Here is a 22,043-nt window from a genome sequence, read left to right on the forward strand (position 1 = left end):
ATTATCTTCAGTTTCCCTTCCTCTTAATCCATTTCACAAGACGTTTAAGCTGTCTTCAAGTGCTTTATGGTTTATAAATCACCCAAAGGCTTCAGCCTGATGTGTTGGTGTGTTTTAATCAAAGAAGCTTTATGATGGCCAAGAGCCAAGTTTTATGACATTATGTTTGTTTTCACTGGAGAAGAAGAAAGGTGTCCATTAAGTACAATAAAGGTTAAAAATGTTGTCAAACAGTTGGCTCTAGCAGCTTATGTCTTTATTCATTCCAGAGACTGACTTGGGGATTTGTAACCCTTACCGATTACGAGTCGTTTGGAAGGAATGTATATATACTGTGTATTTACAACTATACTTAAAGTCAAACATTTGGCATTTCATACATACTCGGTGTCTCCCAACGAATGCTCCAAGATTTGAACCCATGCATACTATTTTCTAAAGGCCACAGGCAGCCTCTGTAAATAGTCCCTCTCATGAAATAAAGCCAAGCGATCAGGTTTCAAATGTTGAACTCCTGAGACTTGAGACCCAGCTGGAAGTGTGTGTGTCTTCAGTATGTCTTGGTCCTTTCTGTTGCTACCTTTGAGTAGGAAAGCGGGCGTTTAAGACCTCAGCCTTCTGAACGTTGAGGTCCATAAACGTCGGTCTCTCCTCTCCCTACCTGCTCCCTGCAATTTAAAGGAATCCATAGAAATATCAACCTTGCCCGATAACTGTATTTATTAAGTAAATAAACGTTCCTGGGGTCCTCCTGCAGAGTTTACTATCAAACCCATCTCGTGTTGACGAATCAAGCTGGCAGATAATTACAGATATACGGTATTAGTCAGCAAAGTGGTCTGAAAGGCCATTGCATGAGGCAATGTTACTTTGGACACAGAACTTGGCAAAGCAGATAAAAATATCTGAGTGTGCTCAGGTTTCTATGTAAGGAAACATCATAAACCAGGTGACTTAAACAACACATACTTATTTCTCACAGTTCTGAAGGACAAAAATCCTGGCTCAGAGTGCCAGCAGCGCCTGGCTCTGGGGAGAGTCCTGTTCTGAGCGGCCGGCTGTTGACCTGTCTTTGTATCCTCACACCTGGACAGTGGGAACACAGCAAGGAGGTCTCTGCTATCTTCTTATAAGGCACTGATCGAATCCCTGAGGGCTCCACTCTCATGACCTGATCACCTCCCAAAGGCCGCACCCCCTGATACCATCACACTGTGGGGGTTAGGATTTCACATCTGAATTTGGGAGGGAACAAACGTTCAGTCCGTGACAACTTTAAGCAGTCAGTTATCTTCTAAGGGAAAGAGCCTCACTTTGTGCAAAGCCAGATCACTTTAATTTTCTCATGTGTGAGTGGACTATGTCCATCAGTACGAAAGATGTTTTTTGCTATCTCCCCACAGAACCCAGCAACAGGCCCAAGGGCAAAGAGAGAGGGGCACCTAGGTGACCACTGGTCAGGGGCCAATTCTTGGTCTGCACAGAAGGGGGCGCTGCATGATACAGAAGTCATGGGGCGAGGCATTGACTTGTGTTTTCATTTCACTAACTCTGATACATTGTAATGTCATAGGCGAAGACCCTGAGGACCTTTTACCCTATCTCTAGACATACCAGTACTTGTTATGGGTATAAGTGCAATTCTCTGTATTTTGAGACTGTGTGTTTATTTCATAATCACAAGAGAATAACGGGAGAATCGGAGCCTCGTGTCCTCTCCTTGCCACCATTCTCCCAGTATCATCTATCCAGGAACAGAAAGGTGAGGCTCAAGGGCAAATGGAGTCACAGAGGGATAAGAAAGATGATTGCATGCGTCATATAAAGTCCATTGTTCCAATTCCTTGGTCGCTGTGACTCTCCTCTCTGGTATGGACCATCCTGGTCTTAGAGAATTGGAAAACACCCTTTTAGTGAGCCATCTATCAGAAAATCTAGGCAGTCAAGCTTCTCCTTGGTAAGGTGGGAAGTCCCATTTTGCAAAGAAGGGCTAGACTGTCTCTTTGAACACCTGACTATAGGTCCCATGATTGTCAGTGGCTAGGGCGTTTTTCAGACACTGCCAGAAGTACGGCTGAGCCTGCGGGTTTGTTGGCCACTCAAGGACAGAACTCTTACACAACCTCTTCCGGAGCTGGAGGAACTTGGATTTCTGAAGGGGCTTCTCAAGGAATATCAAGATAATGACGTCCACTTTTTCATCCATGAGCCTCTGATGGGACAAATAAAATGCTATCTTGAAGTTCTCAGTCTTTGCATATTTGTTTGTCATCACAAACACCGTCTTTTTGCTAAGCTGTATGCTCTGGGAAAGGTTTTCCAAAACTGGCTGCCCGGGTAACCAATCCCTTTCCTCCAGACATAAATTGAAATGTTTCTCTCTTGGGTCTTCCAAGTTGGCCACCAGTTCATCCAAAACCCATTCTGTCACCGCAGGATCTTTAGTGTCATACACCACAAAGGCATCATAGCAAGAATCCAGGGATGTTAGACGCTGATACCCCCTTATCTTGGCCTTACAGAAATGGTAGCTATACCACACATCCCAGAAGTAGAGGTGGTTGGCTGTTGTAATCACCATCAGAGAAAGAGCCACTGACAGGGAAAGGGAGAACAGAATCAGGTTAGTCAGGTCTAACTCACAGGTATACAGATCCAGGGAGACTACACTCTGGCCCCTGTGTGCTCCTGGCCCCACACAAGTCACATCTGTGGCCAAGTAAGGAATGGTCACCTCTGTGTGGTTAACCCACCAGACAAACCACACGGCATCACAGGTGCACAGAAACCGATTGTGATGCAGAAGTAACATCTCCAGATTGTTGAGGACGTTTTCCGGAAAGCTGGTCTTTTGGATAATCTGGATTTTATTTGAGCTGAGGTCCAGATACCGCAACTGGAAAGCGTCTTGTAGAAAATACTTTGTCAGTTGCCTGATTTGATTATACTTAAGAATCAGTTTCTTGAGGCTTCTGGAACAGTTGTATAATCTGTTGGGGACAGTCTTCAGCTCATTGTAGCTGAGGTCCAAAGTTTCTAGATTCTTCAGATATTGGAGTCTTTCCCAGTTGAAGGACTTGAGCCCATTTTTGACCAAGGAGAGAGTCTTCAGATTCGGAGGCATGCCATCGAAAACTTCAGAAGGCAAGTAAGTCAGGGAATTTTCCGAGATGTCTAATTCCTCTAGGTTCAGCAGATTCTTAAAGAACTTCAAGTATCTGTTATCACCATCTCTCCATAAAACATCCAAATGATTGCCTCTGAATTCCAGAATTCTAAGAGACTCGCTCTCCATGGTCCTGCTGGTGGAGGTAGCGATGTCATTGTTGTTCATCATCAGTTTCTTCAGAAGTTTTAGGTTCTTGGTAAAGTTTAACATGTGAGTAATTCCTTCTGATTGAAAGTAATGGCTGTTACTGCTAATATCTAGAACTTCCAGGTTGCGCAACTCCTCAAATGCTGTTGAGTAGAGTAAATCAAGCCGGTTGTTCGAGAAGTCCAAATACTTCAGGTCCACTAAAGGCTGAAATTCACTGCCATTGAGAGTTTGGCCAATGGTATTTCCTGACAAATTTAGGCATTTGAGGAAAGAGAGTTGCCGAAAATCGGAGGACTTGATAAAAAATATATTGTTTCTACTTAGGTCCAAAGTCTGCCCATACATGTAACAATCTTTATTAAAAGGCAAGAAAGAAGGAGTCTCTTTGTTTTTGAACCTGCAACTCCTTGCGTATTCATCATATCTGAAATAATGCAATGTTTCGAGGACCTGAGGTGCTTGACCTTCTACAGAAGGTCTGGTGCTAGAGCAGAAGCCAACTTCGCTTGAATCTCCTGAAGGTGATATTTTATTCATTGAAAGATCTATGACTTTCAATGTTTTGAATTGTTCAAATATGCTGAGGTCCGCAATTTTTATGAAGTTAGTGCCGAGATCAAGAACTTCCAGATTGGAAAGACTCCGTAGCGGGGACAGATTATGGCTGCTCAGCTCCTTAAAAACGTATCCTTTGATCCGCAAAACTTTCAGGTGTTTCAGGGACGAAAAGGCATCTGACAGATTCAGAGCTGCACGATAGACCTGAAGTTCATAATTGAAGGACAGATCCAACTGGACAAGGTTGTGAAGAAGATACAAAAACTTGGCATCCCCAATTTCTTTGGCCAAGAAGTTTTGGGAAAGATCTAGCTCCTTCAGCTTTTTAATGTTTTTAAACCATCTTTGGGGCACATGCTGAAGAGAGTTACTGTGCAGACGTAACACTTGTAATTCTGTCAGCCCGTCAAAAGCCGAGGGGTGGATCTGGAGGGGAGAATTATTTTCACAGGGTGTACAAGGAAATGGGACATTGTAACAACGAGGGCAATTTCCACTTAGGTCAAGAAGTTGCAGTTGATGGAGGTTATTAAAATCCTCTTTTTGGATTTTTGCAATGGCGTTGTTATAAAGATAGAGTTCTGTTAACGTAGATGGCAAAGTAGTAGGGACATATGTGATATTGTTAGCTTTTAAGGAGAGCAGTTTTAGATTTTTCAGACTCAGGAAAGCATCTTTTTCAATGAAAAATGAAACGTTACAAGGGTTGCGAAAATAACAGTTTTGGCCCAAGTAGAGCCTTTCTATGTTGGTCAGTTCTGTTAGGTTATTTTTCATGATGGAAAAGATACTGTTGGCCTCAAGGCTCAGCAGCTGCAGGTTGGGAGGAAGACCCGCAGGTATTTCTAGAAGCTGGTTTCCATCCAGATAAAGGGATTTCAAATAAGTGAGTCTAGTAAAGCTTCTGGGTTTAATCTGTGGCCTCCTGGGGCACAGATGGTCTTTGGGCCCTAGTCGAACAGGTATACAGTTGCATCGGAAATCGATCTCTACCAGATAGTCCAGCTGGTGGAAGGAGGCTGGAGAGAGGCTGGGTATGTGGTTAATGGTGAGGGTGAGGTTGGTGACATTGGTGGGAATACCTCCAGGGATTTCTGTCAAATGCTTGTCCGTGCAGTCCACAATCACGTGGGCCTTCGGAGCATCCAGACTGACATCACAGGGCAGGGTTTTAGGAAACCATCTAGCTCCAAGGAGTTCAGAAACTAGGATTATGTTTAGAAGCATAAAGAGCTGTCTCTTCAATGTCCACATTGGAAACACCTGAAAGTATAAGAAAGGCCAAATCACCATCATTCAAAATCATTCTAAAATATAGCAAGAGTCAGATTTAAAATTTCCCATCTGCTGCCTCTGTTTTGCTACAGTTGTAAATAAACAACCCAGGTCTTATTCTCAAAGGCCTAAAGGGCATCTCCCCACCCCTCACGACTGTACTTGCCCCACGACGGGGATTCATCATGATCGAGTTACACGTTCAGCTTTTAGCATGTTAGCTTTTCGATTCCATAGCTTTGAAGATGGTAGAAGCAGTGTTTTCCTGTCCACTGTTATTTAAAATAGTACAACAAAGGAGCTATCAAATAGCTACCCAAGTCTGAAATTGGTGGATGAAGGAATATTAAAACGAAAATATATTGGGAAGAATGACACATTAAGAGTTTAGTGCAGGGGCGCCTGGGTGGCTCAGTCAGTTAAGCATCTGTCTTCTGCTCAGGTCAGATCCCAGGGTCCTGGGATCAAGCCCCACATCAGGCTCCCTTTTCAGCTGGGTGCCTGTTTCTCCTTCTCCCTCTGCCCCTCCCCCTGCTTGTGCTCTCTCTCTCAAATAAATAAAATCTTTAAAAAAAGACTTTATGCAGTTACTGTTTGCTCACTAATAAGCCTGCTCTAGCACACATTGCAAGAGGCTTTCACAATATTCAAGCTTCTTAATATTGTAAGTAGAAAAATTAAGAGAGCCATTATCCCCATTTTACAGATGAAGACCTAGCTCAGCGACAGTAGCTGATTTGACCAAGGACACTCAGTTGTCATTTTGGTGCTGCCATTCTATGAGCTGGCTTTCCTCTTGGACTGTTTTTGGAAATCCAAGATGATCTGGGGATGAACGTTTAACCTACATGTTGGCTTTACATTACGTGAATTTGGAAAAGAAGAGAGCAGAGTCGGGCATTGCCTGGGTGAGTTCTGACTGATCAAAGACGATACTTATGGGAGTGAAACGAAGCGGGTACCTAGTAATAATTATGCTAAAGCTATAGGCAGAAAACCAAGACTCTCACAGGCAAACTGGGACATATGGAAACCTAGCTGTAATGGTGATTCTTTGGCAACCAGGTTTAGCATGAGAGACAGTAGGACCGTGGGGAGAAAGACCTTGAAAGGTGGTATGGGAAGTACTGAAGAGCTTTGCTCATCACCATATTAACTTGAACTGGCTCTGCCTTAGAAGGTGGTTTAACCAGGGACATGCCCTCAAGTTTCAGGATTTCTATCAATGTTTTACTCCAGAACACTGGCTTTGATTTAACTGGTGCTAATCCATTGAATGATCTAGTGTGTATCTCTACAACAGGCTTCTAGATCAGTGAATGCTTTTGTCCTCCCAATTGACTGAATCAGCCAATTGTATTGAAATCTCATAAACCAACAGGATCCTCTAATAGAAAGTTAAGTAAGCAGGTTTCCCCTCAGCTTTCCTTTTCTCTAATTCTATTTAGGAATTCTAATTCCTTTAAGGCTTTACCTCCCAATCTGGAGTATTTAGATCCCTGGGAAGATATGGTACTAGGCCAGGGTATGCAGGAAACCCTTAGATAAATATGGTCTATCTCCCTGGAGCAGCGATCTACTCAAAGATTTAGGAGAAATGTTCATCACTCAGGAAAGAGGGGTTGAGTTAAGATGGACAAAGGAGAGAAGCAGAGCGAGCTATCTTTATGGTCCCTGATAATAGGATCCCCAGACCCTGGACCCCATCTCCAGCTATGCTTCTGTCAGAAAACATGATGGGTGCATGAACCCCAGTATCAGAAGGTGACAAGTACTGCTGCAAAGGGGGCCAGAATGAATAAAGGACAAAGTGTGAACCAGGTGCCCTCTTCTGATCCCACTCTCACCAACCTAGATGAGCTCCTGGGAGGAACTGGGAGGATCCCTGAATTAGCAGAGTTAAAAACAGGAAGTGATACCAATCACCACCACAGAGTTTCCAGAATACGCCTAGTTTAAGTATTTCTGTGATGGGGGGAAGTGGATGCTCTAAGATGAAGACAGTTCAGTTATAGAAAAATGAACAGTGGTGAGTTTGGAAATATTTAACAACCAGCTGTCCTCTCCTAACCCACATCTCTGATTTGTGAAGTCCTGATTTATAGCATCGGCCAGTTCCCATAGTGTGAGCTGCCATTGTGATATCACTGAATGCGAAGTTGGGGAGAGATGTGCAGAACCCTGCCCTTAACACATCTGCAACAATGACTGCGACATTTTTATTTTATTTTTTAATTTTTTAAAGATTTTTTTTTAATTTATGTAGTTGACAGAGAGAAAGAGAGAGACAGCTAGAGAGGGAACAACAAGCAGGGGGATTGGGAGAGGGAGAAGCAGGCTTTCCACCGAGCAGGGAACCCCATGCGGGGCTTGATCCCAGGACCCCAGGATCATGATCTGAGCCCAAGGCAGATGGTTAACGACCGAGCCACCCAGGCGCCCTGACTGTGACGTTTTTAGCCTCTACATATGGACATAGTATGAACTAGAAGGAAAAATTAATCAGAAAGTCTTTTTTTCTCCCTTATCTCTAAACTTTTTCTTGCACCTGTCCATTTCTCTCCTTGTCTACTACCACCTCCTTCCTGCCATTAGCCATTAGGTCTTACCTGGACTACCTCAACATGCTCCAAAACGGTCCCCTAATTCTCCTTGTCCTCTACAGTCCATTCATCAAATGGCATGAGAGTAGTCTTTATAAACATGAAACTCATGAACTACAATGACTTCCTATTATACTTTAAATCCTTATTATTGCTTATATCATGCATGTTCTGACTCCAGCCTATGTCCATGACCTTGAACCCTCCTTCCCCTTCTTTGACCACATGCCAGACATCTGGCCTGTTTTCTGTTCTGCATTCGATCCGGTCTTGGCACTTGCTGTTCCCTCTTCCTGAAATTATCTTTCTCCTCCTCTTCCCACAGCCAGGTCATTCTCATCCCTTAGGTGTCTGCACAGATAGCACATATTCGGACAGACCTCTGGCCAACTCACCCAGTACCCTTCCATGCAGTACTAGTGATAGTGACAGTAACCTTTGTTAGCTTAGGTAGCACTTACTATATTCTTAATATCATTTTCAGTGTTTAAATACATTAACCCATGAAATCCTCTTAATAACCACACGTAAGTGGTACTACAGATCCTCAGTCCTTCCCCAAAACCTTTGGGGCTAGATGTGTTTTGGAACTAAGAACTTTTCAGATCATAGAAGGTAATGTGATATATGTATCTACATATTATATAATTACAGGGTCCCAGGGCAACATCCCATAATCAAACACACAAACATTTGTGCAGTGAGACAAAGAATTCTCCACACTAAGTGGGGAAGGAAGGAAGGGAGGGAAATCAAGAAAAGCCAGTGAGCAAGCCCACAAGGACTCAAGCAAGGAAAGAACTAGCTTGTTCCGTTCTGATCAAGATTCACCTCCAAATGAATTCAGGTCATGTGTTTGCCATTGACTGAGTTACAACAAAGCTTTCATTCTGGGGATTTTGCAACTGTGGACCTCTATTATTAATTTCCATTTTAAGATGAGTCCACTAGATCTAGTAGAGTACCTACTAGATCACCCTGCTTTATTTCCTTCATGGCCCTTAACACCGTCAGAAATTACCTTGCTGATAGCTTATCTGCTTATAACTTGTGTGCTATTTGCTTAATGTCTACCCTGCATGAGAAGGTAAGCTGTAAGAGAGCAAGGCTTTGTGTATCCTTGTGTAAAACAGTGCCTGGCATTAATTCATGCTGCATTGTGTTTGCTAAATACATGAATAGAAGAATGAATGCATGCATGAATGAAATAAAGCAAAATACTTCCAACAGATTTCTCCTTGGAGTAGATTGTTTTAGGCTACAGCCCCAGACTTGCCAAGAGATCACATTCTATCTCTTCTATTCGCCTGAGGATTCCCTGGGGAAAGAGGTTTCAGGAGCTCTGCTTTCTACTGCCCAGTTCGAACCCGCCTTCTTCAAGACACTCTCTGGGATCGATCTAGACAGAAGTATTCACTCCCTCTTCTCATCTGCTACTGCCCTGATTATACATGATGTGAAACAACACTTCGGACTGAGGGCTGGAAGAATGGGCTCCCAGTCCTGGCTTGGTACTCTACTACCCACGTCCCCTCATGAGGCAGCCACTGTGCTCAGCAAAAGAGCCCCTCCAAGAGAATGGCAGACCCGGAAACAATAATACGAGCACATCAAGGACCAAGACAACTGTCCAGGACCAAGACAGTGGACCTGGACCAGAAAATTCCCCCAAAATTCCTTAGCTAGGAATCATACCAAGTAACTGGTGAGAAAGAATTTATTTAAAAAAAAATCAGAATTCCACTGACATATTCTTTCTTTGATTTGACAAATATTTATTGAATACCTACTAGGGGCAATAAACACACAGCCCCTCCCCTTAAAGAGCTCAAAACACAGAGGAGGAGAGACAAAAAAATGTATGGATTTAAACTGAAAACATGGAAAGACCATTAGTTCTTTCTGGACAAGATGTTGATGCTTGTGTATGTGCAGATTAACTATATACATTGTTCTTACTCCACATGGTATTTTCTGATACTTTAGTTATTTTTATCATCCTCATCAAATTAAATCTCTCTCCATATCTTTGTCCCCTTACTTTCATCTCATAGTGATAGAGTCTCCCTTATTAGAGTCTATTTCCCAGACTCCCTTGCAGCTAAGCATGGCCTCATGACTAAGTTAAAGCCAATGTGATGGGAGAGGAAGGGAGATGTGCAAATTCTGGGATATGTCCTTAAATGGAGGGGCTCTTCCCCTTCTTTCTGTCTACTTCCATCTGGCTTCTTGTAATATGGGTGTTGTAGCCACCTATGTTGAATTTTGCAAATAAGGAAAATGTGCTATAGGGATGATGAAGCAACAAGGTAAATGAGCCAGAGTGCCCAGATCCTTGCATGATCTCATAGAGGAGAGTATAAATAATGGCTCAGAACTGCTGACCTTTAGGGGTTTATGAGAAATCACAAAGTTGTTATACTAAGCCAGGGTTAATTGGACTTTCTATTGTACAAATGTAAACCTACTTTCAGCCAGTGTAGAATTTAGAACTTAGAAGTAAACTGCTGCTCATGAAAGAATGGAAAATATGTGACACTGATGTTATTAGGTTATGGGCAAGACAGATTCAGACGTCAGAGCCTGGAAAGCTAGCAACCCATGTCACACCATTGCAAAGTAACTATCACCCATGCCATCTTGGAAGGCAGAACATGCATCAACTGTGACTTTTGTTTTATTTTCCCAGTTTTATGGAGATACAATTAACATATAACATCATATTGGCTTAAGGTGTTCAACATGATAATTTGATAAACACATATCTGGCAAAATGATCAGAGTAAGTCTAGTTAACATCCATCACCTCACATCGTTACAACTGTTTTTTGTTGTGGTGAAAACTTCTAAGATCTACTCCCTTAGCAACTTTCAAATACACAATATTGTTAACTACAGTCACTGGGCTGCACAGCCTTGGAATGCCAACTGTGACTCGTGACTTTACTCTTAGGGGAAATGGTTTGGCAAGATTCAGAACGATGATGCATGTCGAGGGCTTCTGACTGTCTTTGGCCATCTCAGGAGAGGCATGAGCCGTGGCTGCAGTCAGCCATCTGCAAGCAGGGATGGAAGAAAGTGCAGCTCTGCCAAGTGAGGTTTTGTCTGCCTACCACCAGAACTCTAAAGTTGATTAAGACTTCCTTAATCTGAAGCCTTGCAGGGCTGAAAAAGCCTCCTGCTTTACCCCAGATGAAAGCAGATGAATGGACAGAGTCAATAGCCTTAACAGCCTTAAGAGGACGTAAGTGTGGGCTCACATGCATTTTTCAAACATTTTTCCATTAAGTATTTTCCAGCAGACAATGGAAACCAGTCTAGGGCAAAGAATCTGCTTAGGAATGCTGTCTTCCCCTTGATTCATACAACCTCTGGGGAGCTGATTACATTGAGACTGAGGGACATTGACAAAATACAGAATCTTTACACTTAAAATGGTCTGGAGCTGCTCTGTCTAATATGATAGCCACCAGTCACATGTGGCTATTTAAATTTAAATTAATTAAAATTAAATGTTAATTTTAAAATGCAGTTTCATTCTAAATGGTAATTTAAATACCCAACGTTCTTTAGACCAAAGGATGGCGAACTTTTTCTGCGAAAAGCAGAGAGAAAATATTCTAGGCAAAATTGAGATGATTACGTGGGTATTTAAATTACCATTTAGAACATAACTCATTAAAGTTGTAAAAACCATCCTTGGCTCATGAGCCATACAAACACAGGCAGTAGTTTGCAAATCCCTGGTCTAGACAAAAATCTTAGGCTGTATTAAACTTGCACATAGAATTAATGCTAAGAAATTCAACCCAAGATCACCAAATATGAGAAGAAATCATATTGCCTACAAAGCCTGTAAGTCTGTTCACTGGCACCAATTTCAAGCAACGGCATTTAACAAATGATTTCATCATCATTGCAATTCTAAAACATAGGTTTGTTTGCAACAAGGAGAGTGAAATGCAGAGCCTACAGAACCGGCTTAAGGTAAGACTCAAATAATTCAGACACAGAGCTGGTACCTTTGGCTGCTCTGTTATACCACCTTTCTGGAAGGCTTCATGTCAGTGCACCATCCCTCCCTCTAGATGGTGAATGCTCTTAGGTCCAGAACCTTGCTTGTCTTTATACGTACTCTATCGTTATGATGCCTGCCACATAGCAGGCATATTATTCAATAGCTACTGAATAAATCAAGGCTTTGAACTTTCTTAAGATCCCACAGAAGACACATATTGAATGATCATGAATAGCAAAGTACTTCAAAGGTCAGAAACGAGGCAAGGAAGTGAGGAGACAACAGGAGGACTTGGGACCTCTAAAAGGAAGGGGTAAAGTGGGAAAGTGCCACAGAAGGAAAGGCAACAGTGTCAGAGGAAGGCCATGGGAAGTGAAACTGCACAAGGTCTTCTACTCAATTCTTTCTCAGTTCTGTTCCCTTGAACCTGAAACCCCAGTGAGAGCGCAGAGCTCACATGTCTCTCTTGGGAACAAGCACAGCCTATGCTCTATAGCTGAGCCCCAGCTCAGCTGGCCCTTGTGATGCTCTATGGCAGGCAGGAGATCTCCCGGCTTTCCATGCCTGCTGCACCAGGAGCCTGGAACTCAGAGGTACCAGCGAGTTCGAGTTCGCATTCTCCCATCGGTGCCAAAGGGAAATTGAACCGCAATGAGAGGCTGGATTCTGATCAGGCAAAGGAGGAAAGGAAAATGGACTCAATGAACAAAACCTTTCTAAATGTTTTAAAGAGAAATAATACCCTTGGAGGCTTCCAAATTTAAAAGATATTCTTGAGAAGATGATTGAAAGATGTGAAGTTCTGCAGTGGCCGGGTGGCTCCGTCAGTTGAGTGTCTGACTCTTGGTTTCGGCTTAGGTCATGATCTCAGGGTTATGGGAGCAAGCCCTGCACTGGGATCCACATTCAACTCAGAGTCTGCTAGAGATTCTCTCCCTCTCCCTCCCCCTCTGCTCCTCCCCCTGCTCGTTCTCATTCTCATGCTCATGCTCGTGCTTTTGCTTTCTCTCTAAAATAAATAAAGAGATTAATTAAAATATATGAACAAAAAAAAAGTCTTGAAAAAGAGTTCACTCGGTGTTGAGGCAGACCTATTTTTTCATCTGATACAAATAATCCATTTTGTTTTGCTTGCTTTTTTGGCAACAACTGCCTAAAGACACGTGCCCTTCAGTCATTTGTAAAGTAACCGAATACACCATGACATAAGCTCAGCGTTGGCTACAAATCACAGCTAATCACACAGGCAAATACGCTGGAAAATTTTAACATGGTTAAAATGGGAATGTTTGACTCTGTATGCACAGGTGTCCTCCTCTCTCACCAGTTACCTCTTTTTGTTAAAATGGAAAATGTGGAATTGACACTGAACAGTCATCAGCCATTCTTGTTTGTTTGTTTGTTTGTTTGTTTTTATAACGGCTGCCTTTTATCACATGCTTATTACATGCCGGATGCTGAAGAAGACACGGTGCTGATACTACATCACTGAGCCCTGGCAGTGAAATTGAAAGGACATAGAAATATTCCCATTTCCCTGAGGAAGAGGTAGTGATCGGAGAGGCAACTGAACCAAGAGCCCATGCCACGCTGACCCATCCTCTTCAAGGTCCCTCATACAGTTACAGCCAATGCACTTGGCATGTGAGCCGGGGTCTCGCTTTACTTCCATTTCAGCTCAAGGATTCTGAGCATTGTAAGGTTTCCGTATTGTGTTATTTAGAGGTTTTTTTTTTTTTAAAGATTTTATTTATTTATTTGAAAGACAGAGAGAACACAAGTAGGCAGAGAGGCAGGCAGAGAGAGACGGAGAAGCAGGCTCCCTACTGAGCAGAGAGTCCGATGCGGGGCTTGATGCCAGGACCCTGAGATCATGGCTTAAGCCAAAGGCAGCCACTTAATTGACTGAACCACCCAGGCACCCCCTAGAGTTTTTTTTTTTTTTTTTTTTTTTTTTAGGATTTATTAGAGAGAGAGAGGAAAAAAAAAAAAACTAGCAGGGAGGAGGGGCAGAGGGAGAGAGAGAAGCAGACTCCCCGCTGAGCACAGAGCCCCACATGGAGCTCCATCCCAGGACCCTGAGATCATGACCTGAGCTGAAGGCAGGTGCTTAACCGACTAAGCCACCCGGGTGCCCCTAGAGTTTTTTTTTTTTTTTTTTTAAATATTTTATTTATTTATTTGACAGAGAGAGATCACAAGTAGACAGAGAGGCAGGGAGAGAGACAGAGAGAGGGGAGCAGGCTCCCTGCTGAGCAGAGAGCCCGATGCGGGACTCGATCCCAGGACCCTGAGATTATGACCTGAGCCGAAGGCAGAGGCTTAACCCACTGAGCCACCCAGGCGCCCGAGTTTTTTTTTTTTTAAAGATTTACTTAACTGAGAGAGAGAGCAAGAACATGCGATATCCTCTATTCCTTGAGGTTTTTTTTTTTCATAAAGAACATGTGTTGCTTTTATCTTAAAAACATTTTAGACAATCCAGAGCAAGTAATAAAACCTTAGCATAACAATAGAAGGAAATAAGAAAAATGAACATTTCAACAAGTTTTGATTGATTCCCGCAACATGCCAGGTACCCACTTCTAAGTGTTGGGTCATATCAGTGGACCAAACAGAAGAGATTCCTGCTCTTTCCGAAGCTTACGTTCTCCAAATAATAAACTGAAAAATATAGAACAGTAACCGTCCCATGGATGTCAGTTGGTAAGGGTTAGAAAGAAAGCGCAGGGCAGGGGGACGGGGGTCAGACATGTGCAGCGGGCTTGTGACCATAAATGGGGTGGCTTGGGGAGACATCATTGAGAAGCCGACATGTGAGCAAGGATCTTGAGGGAAGGAGGAAGTTGACCAGGCAGCTCTGTCCAGGGAAAAAGCATTCCAGAGGGACGAGCCTCATGCAAAGATGGAAAATTGTGCCGAAATATTTGCAAGAATGGCCACAAGACGGGTGTGCCCGGAACAAGGGGAGGAGAAGAAGGATAGGAGATGATCAAAGAGTGGGGTCTGTAGCCCCTCACCAAGCATGCCAGGCCCGGCCGACTGTTCCAAGGAAGGATGGTGGTTTTTACTGAGTGGAATGCTGAAGAGCGACACGGCCTGACCTATATTTTATAAGGCTCATGCTGGTTGCCGTGTGGAGAACAGATAATGAGGGGCAAAGGCAGAAGGACAGAGGCCAGTCAAGAGCCTATTGCAGGATTTCATGCAACAGACCCAGCTGGCAAGGATGTAGGTGATGAGAACTTGCCAGATACTGGATATATTTTGAAGGTGAAGCCAAAGAAAATAAGACTTCAAAGTTCTTGGAAGAATGAGGGATTGGAAATAGCAAACATTTCTGGGAAATTTCCTGTAAAGGGGAACAATGACACTGGCAGGCGTTCACAGGGCCAGTAGGGTCAAAAGAATTTATTTTAGGGTGAGAGAAAGAACAGCATGTTATAAGGCTGGTGAAAATGAAACAAAACAAAACACCAAAAAGCATTCACGATGATGATGAGGATGACAATGACAAGGATGACGACTTGGAGAGAAAGGACAGAAAATGGAATGTTGACCCTGAGCAGGAGAGCAGGGAGGAGACCTGCCTGTGACGGAGGGGTTTTCAGGGGAGCCCAGCCGCAGAGAGAGCACGCGAGGAAACCCGTGATTACCCAGTGGCAACAAGGAACCACCCCCCTCCCAAGCCCCTCACCCTTCTGTAGGTAATTTGCCCTCCCCTTGGGCTCTTTCTCTCACAGGCTTTGCAGAACTACACTCTGCTTTGATTTCATTCCTCTCAGTCACATCTGTCACGGAGGGGGAAATCCATCTTGATATGGGGATACTGGCAGCCTGGGAACAATGACCGCCGTGCGCACTGCCATTCCTTTACCCAGCCAGCCGGTCAGGAGGCCAACAGACGGGGTGCCCCCTGGGGCTACTGTTTGCCAGGCTTCAGGGGACAACAGCTCCAGGATCACACAGCGGGGCGGGGGTGGGGAAGCCAAGTCGCCCTAGAGTTGAAAAGGGTATCAGAAAATGCATTTCTGGTGGCGGGAGCTTTAGGCCAGCCGGGGAAGCCAGGGGTCTCATCTCCCCGTGGGGGATCCTGAGACTGGCTGGGCTGGGTTGAACCAGAGGTGAGGCCTGGCTGGAAAATAATCAGAAAGGGCCATGGAAGAGGCTAGGAGTTGGGGAACATTTGCTGGAAACCCGTGAATTTGAATTCACTCACCTTTTGCCATGCTGATATTGAAACTATGCCCCTAGGGGGTTAATGAGGTTGAAACTGCCAGAAAGCTGAAAGTTCATTTTTCAGACAACTGTTTCTCCCCTCAAGGTCAACTCATGTGGTTCCAGCCAGCAAACCAGCGAGGCCCTAGATTTCCGTGCAAGATCAGGAGCCCAACACCCCACCCTGCGGAAACAGGTTCTCCTCCCGGGCAACCTCTGTAGCTCCTTCCCCTGGTCCCACAAGGCCGTTCCGCTCCAGCCTAGGAGCCGAGCAGGCTTTGTCAACACAATGTGTGTCTCGGTCGTTAAGCGTCTGCCTTCAGCTCAGGTCGTGATCCCAGAGTCCTGGGATCAAGCCCCGCATCGGGCTCCTTGCTCCAAGCCCCAAGAATAAGGAAGTTAAACTTAACTTTGGTGAATCATTTTACCGCAGGAGCCTCTGATTTCCTTTTTTTTTCTATTTGCCTTATAGACTGAGACCCCCCCCCCCCCTTGGAATTACCCTCATAAATTTTTGACAAAATAACCACCACTTTTTATTGCAAATTTTGAAAGATTTCTAATTATAGGCTAATCTCTGTAAAGTATAATTACCATAAATGTCAAAGTCTCATTATATAACCAAAAAAAAAGTATGAGGATATAACCGACTTATTCTAAAAATAGAGACTTTTGATCATTTATTTCCTACCATTTAGCCCAACAGACCTAGTTTTCTAGTTATAGAATAAAAGAATAAAATGATATAAAGTAGTCTTAGATAAATTAGCCACTTGATGGCTATTACGCATCACAACAAGCACCAAAGACCAGAAGATATTAAATCTTATTTGACCTTACATCCAGTCCGCTTGCTTCCCTTAAACTGCCACCAAACCGTTGGCACATGTTTCTGTAAGGGGCCAGTTAGAATTTATGTTTTGCTGGCCATCCAGTGTCTGTCACGACTCCACCAGCAAGGAGATTGCCATGTTGTGCGAAGGCGGTTAGAGACAACATTTGAACAAACAATAAAACTGTGGGCACTAAAGTTTGAATTTAAAGTAACTGGGATGGGTCATGAAATAGTATTCTTCTTCTGACTCTTTTTTTTTAAAGTTTATTTATTTGAGAGAGAGAGTGCACGAAAGAGGGGAAGGGGCAGAGGGAGAGGGAGAAGCAGGCTCCCCACTGAGCAGGGAGCCCGATGCAGGACTCACTCAATCCCCAGACCCTGGGATCATGACCTGAGCCGAAGGCAGATGCTTAACCGACTGAGCCACATGGGTGCCTTCTTTCCTCTGCCTTTTTCAATCACTTAAGAACATAAAAGATTTCTTAGCTTGTAAGCTGTGCAAACATAGGTGGCAAGGAGGGTATGAGCTGTGGCCACAACACGCCACTCAGCACTAAGCTTTGGCAAGCTTCGGAGACACAAGGGATCCGGTCTTGGTGTGCAAAGACACTGCTGGGTCCATCTGTCATGACTGTGTTAATTTTAGCACAATTTTTCCAATGTTGAAATGATCAGGCTTGCTTAATTTAGTAAATAAATTTCTCATTACCTCTTTGCTTGGCCACAGAGAAATTTGCTATAGTTAAGAGGAACAGAATGTTTTTACTTTTAAAATTGCTTAGCCGCAGCTACATACTGACATGTTTCTTTCTAATACTGATCTCCGTACTGCTGTCTATTTCACATAGTGCAAAGCATTCCAGCCTTAGCTAGGGTTTTGTTGGGGGAAAGATTTCATTTTTTAAAAAAGATTTATTTATTTTAGAAAGAGAAAGAAAGCACGAACAGGAGGAAGAGAGGGGCACAGGCAGAGGGAAAGAGAGAGACTCTCCCGCTGAGTGTGGAGCCTGATGTGGGGCTTGATCTCACGACCCTGAGATCATGACCTGAGCAGAAATCAAGAGTCTGACGCTCAACCGACTGAGCCACCCAAGTGTCCCAGAACGATTTGATCTTAAATTCTTATTCTGCCACATAAGAGCTCTCGGACTTTGGTGAATCACTTTACCTCATGAGCACCTTGATTTCTCAATGGTAAAATGGTCAGAATGTGGGGCTCCTTTGCAAAACTACTAAGAAAAATAGGTAACATGTGTGTCCGTGTCAACCGTGCTCCCAGATTAACCAACATTGAGTAAGCGTCTGCTTGAGACCCTTCCCCCCCCTCCCCTCTGCTCACGCCCACCCCCGCACCCCTGTTTGCAAGCTCGTTATAAAATAAATAAAATCTTTAAAAGTTAATTAAAACATGATTTGATGATTGTATAACATACCATTAAACAGGGACCACAATTAAGTAATCCCTCCCTAACATTTGGCATGAGACATTCTCTTTGTCATGCCGCATTGACAACCTTGATAAAAAATTTGCCACATCCTTGATCATGTCTTTAAAAAGAGTTCTAGAAGTGGAGTTTCCATATCAAAGGACAGGGGCTATAACTATTAATAAGGTTGAGTCATTTCCCTGTGCTTCCTGGCCTCTTGTAGCTCTTTTTTTGAAAACCGTTTCCAAGTCTTTTCTTATGAAAGATCTACCAAGTGCCCCTTTACTCATCAGGAATAAGGTATCATTATGGAGTTTCACAGGTTCTGAGTGTCTCCTGGGTAACGCTGTGTGATGGGCTTGGTCTAGGTACACAGAGCAGAAGGGCTCGAGCACGGCTCCCGGAGTTGGGCTTCCCCACTGAGACCACTCAAGCTTCTTAAAACCTCCTGAAGCCTCATCTGGGCCTCACAGGGCTGCTTTGAAGCTGAAACAGAACATTAGACATGAAGCCCTTGGCATGATGCCTGGCCGACACGGCAAGGGGTCAGTAAACCCGACCACTCTGTTATTACCGGCGCCCTCATGCCACCCCTCAAGGGCCAAAGGCAGATGTGGGCATGGGTTTGCATAAAAATAGACATCTGAGTTTCTAGGAAACGAAACTATAAGCAGTTGTTTCCTTTGCAACACAGCCCCCCCCCCACAATGTGGTTAATCCTTCATTCCGCCTCAGGCGCAAAATGAGCCGTGGGGCCCACACTCAGATCTAGAAATCAGCAGGGGTTCCCGCTGGACATACTCCATCATGGCTCATTTGGGTGACAAATAATTTCAGAAAAGGGCCACCGATGTCTTCTTCTGACTAATTTTTGACATCCTTAATAGCTCACACTGCTTGCAAAGAACTTGAACACATATTCTGTGACTTGAGCCTCCTGGTGGCCCTGGAAGGGCACCCAGAGAGGTTCTTAGAATGTTCTGCCTCGACAGAGAAGGTGAGGCTCGGGCCTTGGGCTCCTCGCGGTCACTAGGCCTTGATCTTCGGGTTTCTGGGTCGGTCTTCCCAGTTTCAGTCCGGTCAGGTCAGTGTAGCGAGAATCCCTCACCATTGATCTCTGATCATCCTTGATACCTGCTCACATCTCTCAGCCCCTCCCCTCCTCCAGGTGATCGCTGACCTCCCTGGCCTGCTCACAGCAAGAATCCCGTCCAGTCGGTTTATCCAGAAGCCGCCCCCACCCCTGACATTTTGCCTTTGCCGTTTTCCATCCACCCACAGCCACCCTACTCCTTGGCTATAAATCCCCAGTTCTCTACCAAGGCCTCTCACCCCCGCCCAAAACAGTTCCCAAACAAAGCCTGCTCTTGAAGCCGTCACGACTGTCTACCAACACCCCTGGTCTCTTTGCCAGCACGGGTCTCCTGAGCTGCTGGTCCTAGGTGCCCCCCGCCAACATACATACTCGCTCAGAGGACACCACAGGTTCGAAAAAGCACAAAGTAACTTCAGTGATTTGTATGGTTTCAACGCCTGAAACATCGGATGAACGAATGAAGGCCATAGAAGCGATTTCCCTAATTCGAACATCTGTTCGTCCCACCACAGCTCGCGTTAACTCTTGCCCGAAGTTGGACAGAGCAAGTGTTGATTAATCTGAGTTTACATAATGCCATGATTCATCTTGATTATGAAATATCGATGACGAAGAAGATTCCCCCACCCCCACCCCGCAAATAACTAAAATACAAATTCTTAAATATCTCTCTGGCCAGCTGGTTTCAGTCCTTCCCACCAAGCTGACCGAGAACACTTTTTTAGGGAATCTCTTGGCTGTTCTCACCCTTTTTAGTTTTCTTCCACAGAGAAATAGAGAAGTCTGGTTGTAGAGAGCAGAGCAGGAAAGACGTCAAGTTCAGCCTGCGATGGATCCAACAGCATCAACTAAGATAAAGAGAAAACACTGCATTTTACATTGCTGAGAGGTTAAAGGACTGTAGCTTCAAAATACACTGGGACGTCGCTGGAAAAATGTGCTCTTGGAAACAGCCATTAATAGTATTTACTTCCTCAAAGTTATGTAAACTAGAGGTAGACTCCAGAAAACCAGTTCTAATATTATGAAACTGACATTATCTTCAAAGAATTGACATTTTAGACTACCAAATTTTTCTTCAGATTAAAAAAATTTTTTTTTTGGCATATACCAAATTTTTCTTCAGATTAAAAAAAAATTTTTTTTGGCATATGATTTGGCTTCCCTCTCCTCCCCTCCCCACTCCCTGAGAACGGCTCACACACCTAATTAAACTACCCAAATTTGTCCATGTGTGGAAAAATACCTTTCTGGGTTGCATGGAGTGATTCTATGTCTGGAGTCTTCAGAGATAAGACATGGTACTCAGGGACCACAGGGTCCCAGAAGGTCCACGCTACCAGCCGGAGGGCTTCCCAGTGCGAGGACAAGGTTGGGGGGCGGGCAGGAGCATGACTGTTAAACCACCCCAGACAGGAGGTTTGCAGAAGCACCAGGTTCCTCTTACTTCTACCACCGTAACTGGGGCAATGTCTTATCTAAATGCAAACAACCCTGGAGGCGGACCTTCCTTCTTTGAATGGGCAACCCTCTCAACCTCAGCTCTCTGGACCTTTTTGGGGAGACAATTCTTTGTCGCCTCGTAAGATGTTGAGCAGCGCCCCTGACCCCTCCCCATGAGATGCCAGAAACACTGCCCTTCCAGTTGTGATGACCACAGATGTCTCCAGACATTGCAAAATATCCCCTGGGGGGTCAACGAGCCCCAGGTTGAGAGCCACTGCTCTATAGATGTCAGAGAGACAGGTCTAAATTTACCTTGTTCTGTCTTCACACCCTGCCCCCACCATCAAAAGGGCCCCTTTGGTTTGGAAGCGGGGGCAGGTCTTCTAGCTGCTGACTCACTTCGGTAGAATAGGTCAGCTGCCCCTGTCGCCTGGTGTCATATGAAGCCTTGCTTCTCAAAGTGGGGTCTTCGTGATAACTGTCCCCTTCTTCACCGATGTCCTTTCACCAGGCAGTCAAACTCTCGGTTGTTACCTTTAGAGGTCTTGAGTCTGCCTCGTCCACCTGGAGAGAATTTGAAAAATGCAAGTTGGTGTGGGGAGATCAGCTGATAGTGATCAGGGTTAATATACTGAAAAGTCACCAGATTGGCTGAAAAATGACTAGATGCAATAGAAATAGAGAGCTCTCCGGGGTGGCGGGGGTGGTGGGGGCCGGGGGGAGTTGTTACGAGCCAGACACTGTTTTAACTGCTTTGTATGTATTAACTCGTCAAATACTAAAAATAAGTAAATAAATAAATAAGGAGTAAACATAGTATTATATTTTTACGAGTACTGAAATTGACACGCAAAGCAGGTAAGCAATAGTTACACAGGCAGGAAACATCAACTGTCTTCTTTTCAGGCCAAATTGCTGTGCAAACAACATGTGCAAAAGGATCGTTGTCTCACATGTAAAAAATGATGGATCCCAAGTGGCAACAGGAGGAGAGATCCCACTGAAAACAGTAACAAAAATATGAACTCCTTGGGAAGAAAACCAGCACAGAACGTTTAGGAACGAAGGAGGTAGGAAGAAGGCAGGAGACTAGAATATTCTACCTCATGGGCTATGGGCTTTCCACCTGCCGCCAGGTCCACTCTGCCCGCCTTTCCATCCCGCTCCGTGTCAGGCGACCTTGGACTCCTTGACAGCACTCTTTCCGAATACCGCTGATTGTTCCTTCCCCTTGCCACTGGAGGGGTT

At 44.3% G+C, this 22,043-nt stretch overlaps 1 protein-coding gene across 4 annotated transcripts; it reads right to left on the reverse strand.

The window, feature by feature from the left end:
* Positions 1–221: 221 nt before the first annotated feature.
* TLR7 (toll like receptor 7) lies at positions 222–21,213 on the reverse strand. 4 transcript variants are annotated; one of them, XM_047716362.1, is made up of 3 exons: positions 21,195–21,213; positions 20,097–20,197; positions 222–5,140 (listed from the first exon to the last, which is right to left on the reverse strand). In XM_047716362.1, exon 3 carries the CDS (start codon positions 5,129–5,131, stop codon positions 1,991–1,993), a length of 3,141 nt encoding a protein of 1,046 aa, XP_047572318.1. In that variant the 5' UTR covers positions 5,132–5,140; positions 20,097–20,197; positions 21,195–21,213; the 3' UTR covers positions 222–1,990. The 4 variants fall into 4 exon arrangements, with proteins under 4 accessions (XP_047572318.1, XP_047572321.1, XP_047572317.1 ...); XM_047716365.1 differs by lacking the exon at positions 21,195–21,213 and adding an exon at positions 20,596–20,830 and having other exon boundaries at positions 20,097–20,173; XM_047716361.1 differs by lacking the exon at positions 21,195–21,213 and adding an exon at positions 20,596–20,830.
* Between the last annotated feature and the right edge of the window lie 830 nt (positions 21,214–22,043).

Source organism: Lutra lutra, chromosome X, assembly GCF_902655055.1.
Source record: "Lutra lutra chromosome X, mLutLut1.2, whole genome shotgun sequence".
Classification (NCBI taxonomy): Eukaryota; Metazoa; Chordata; class Mammalia; order Carnivora; family Mustelidae; genus Lutra; species Lutra lutra.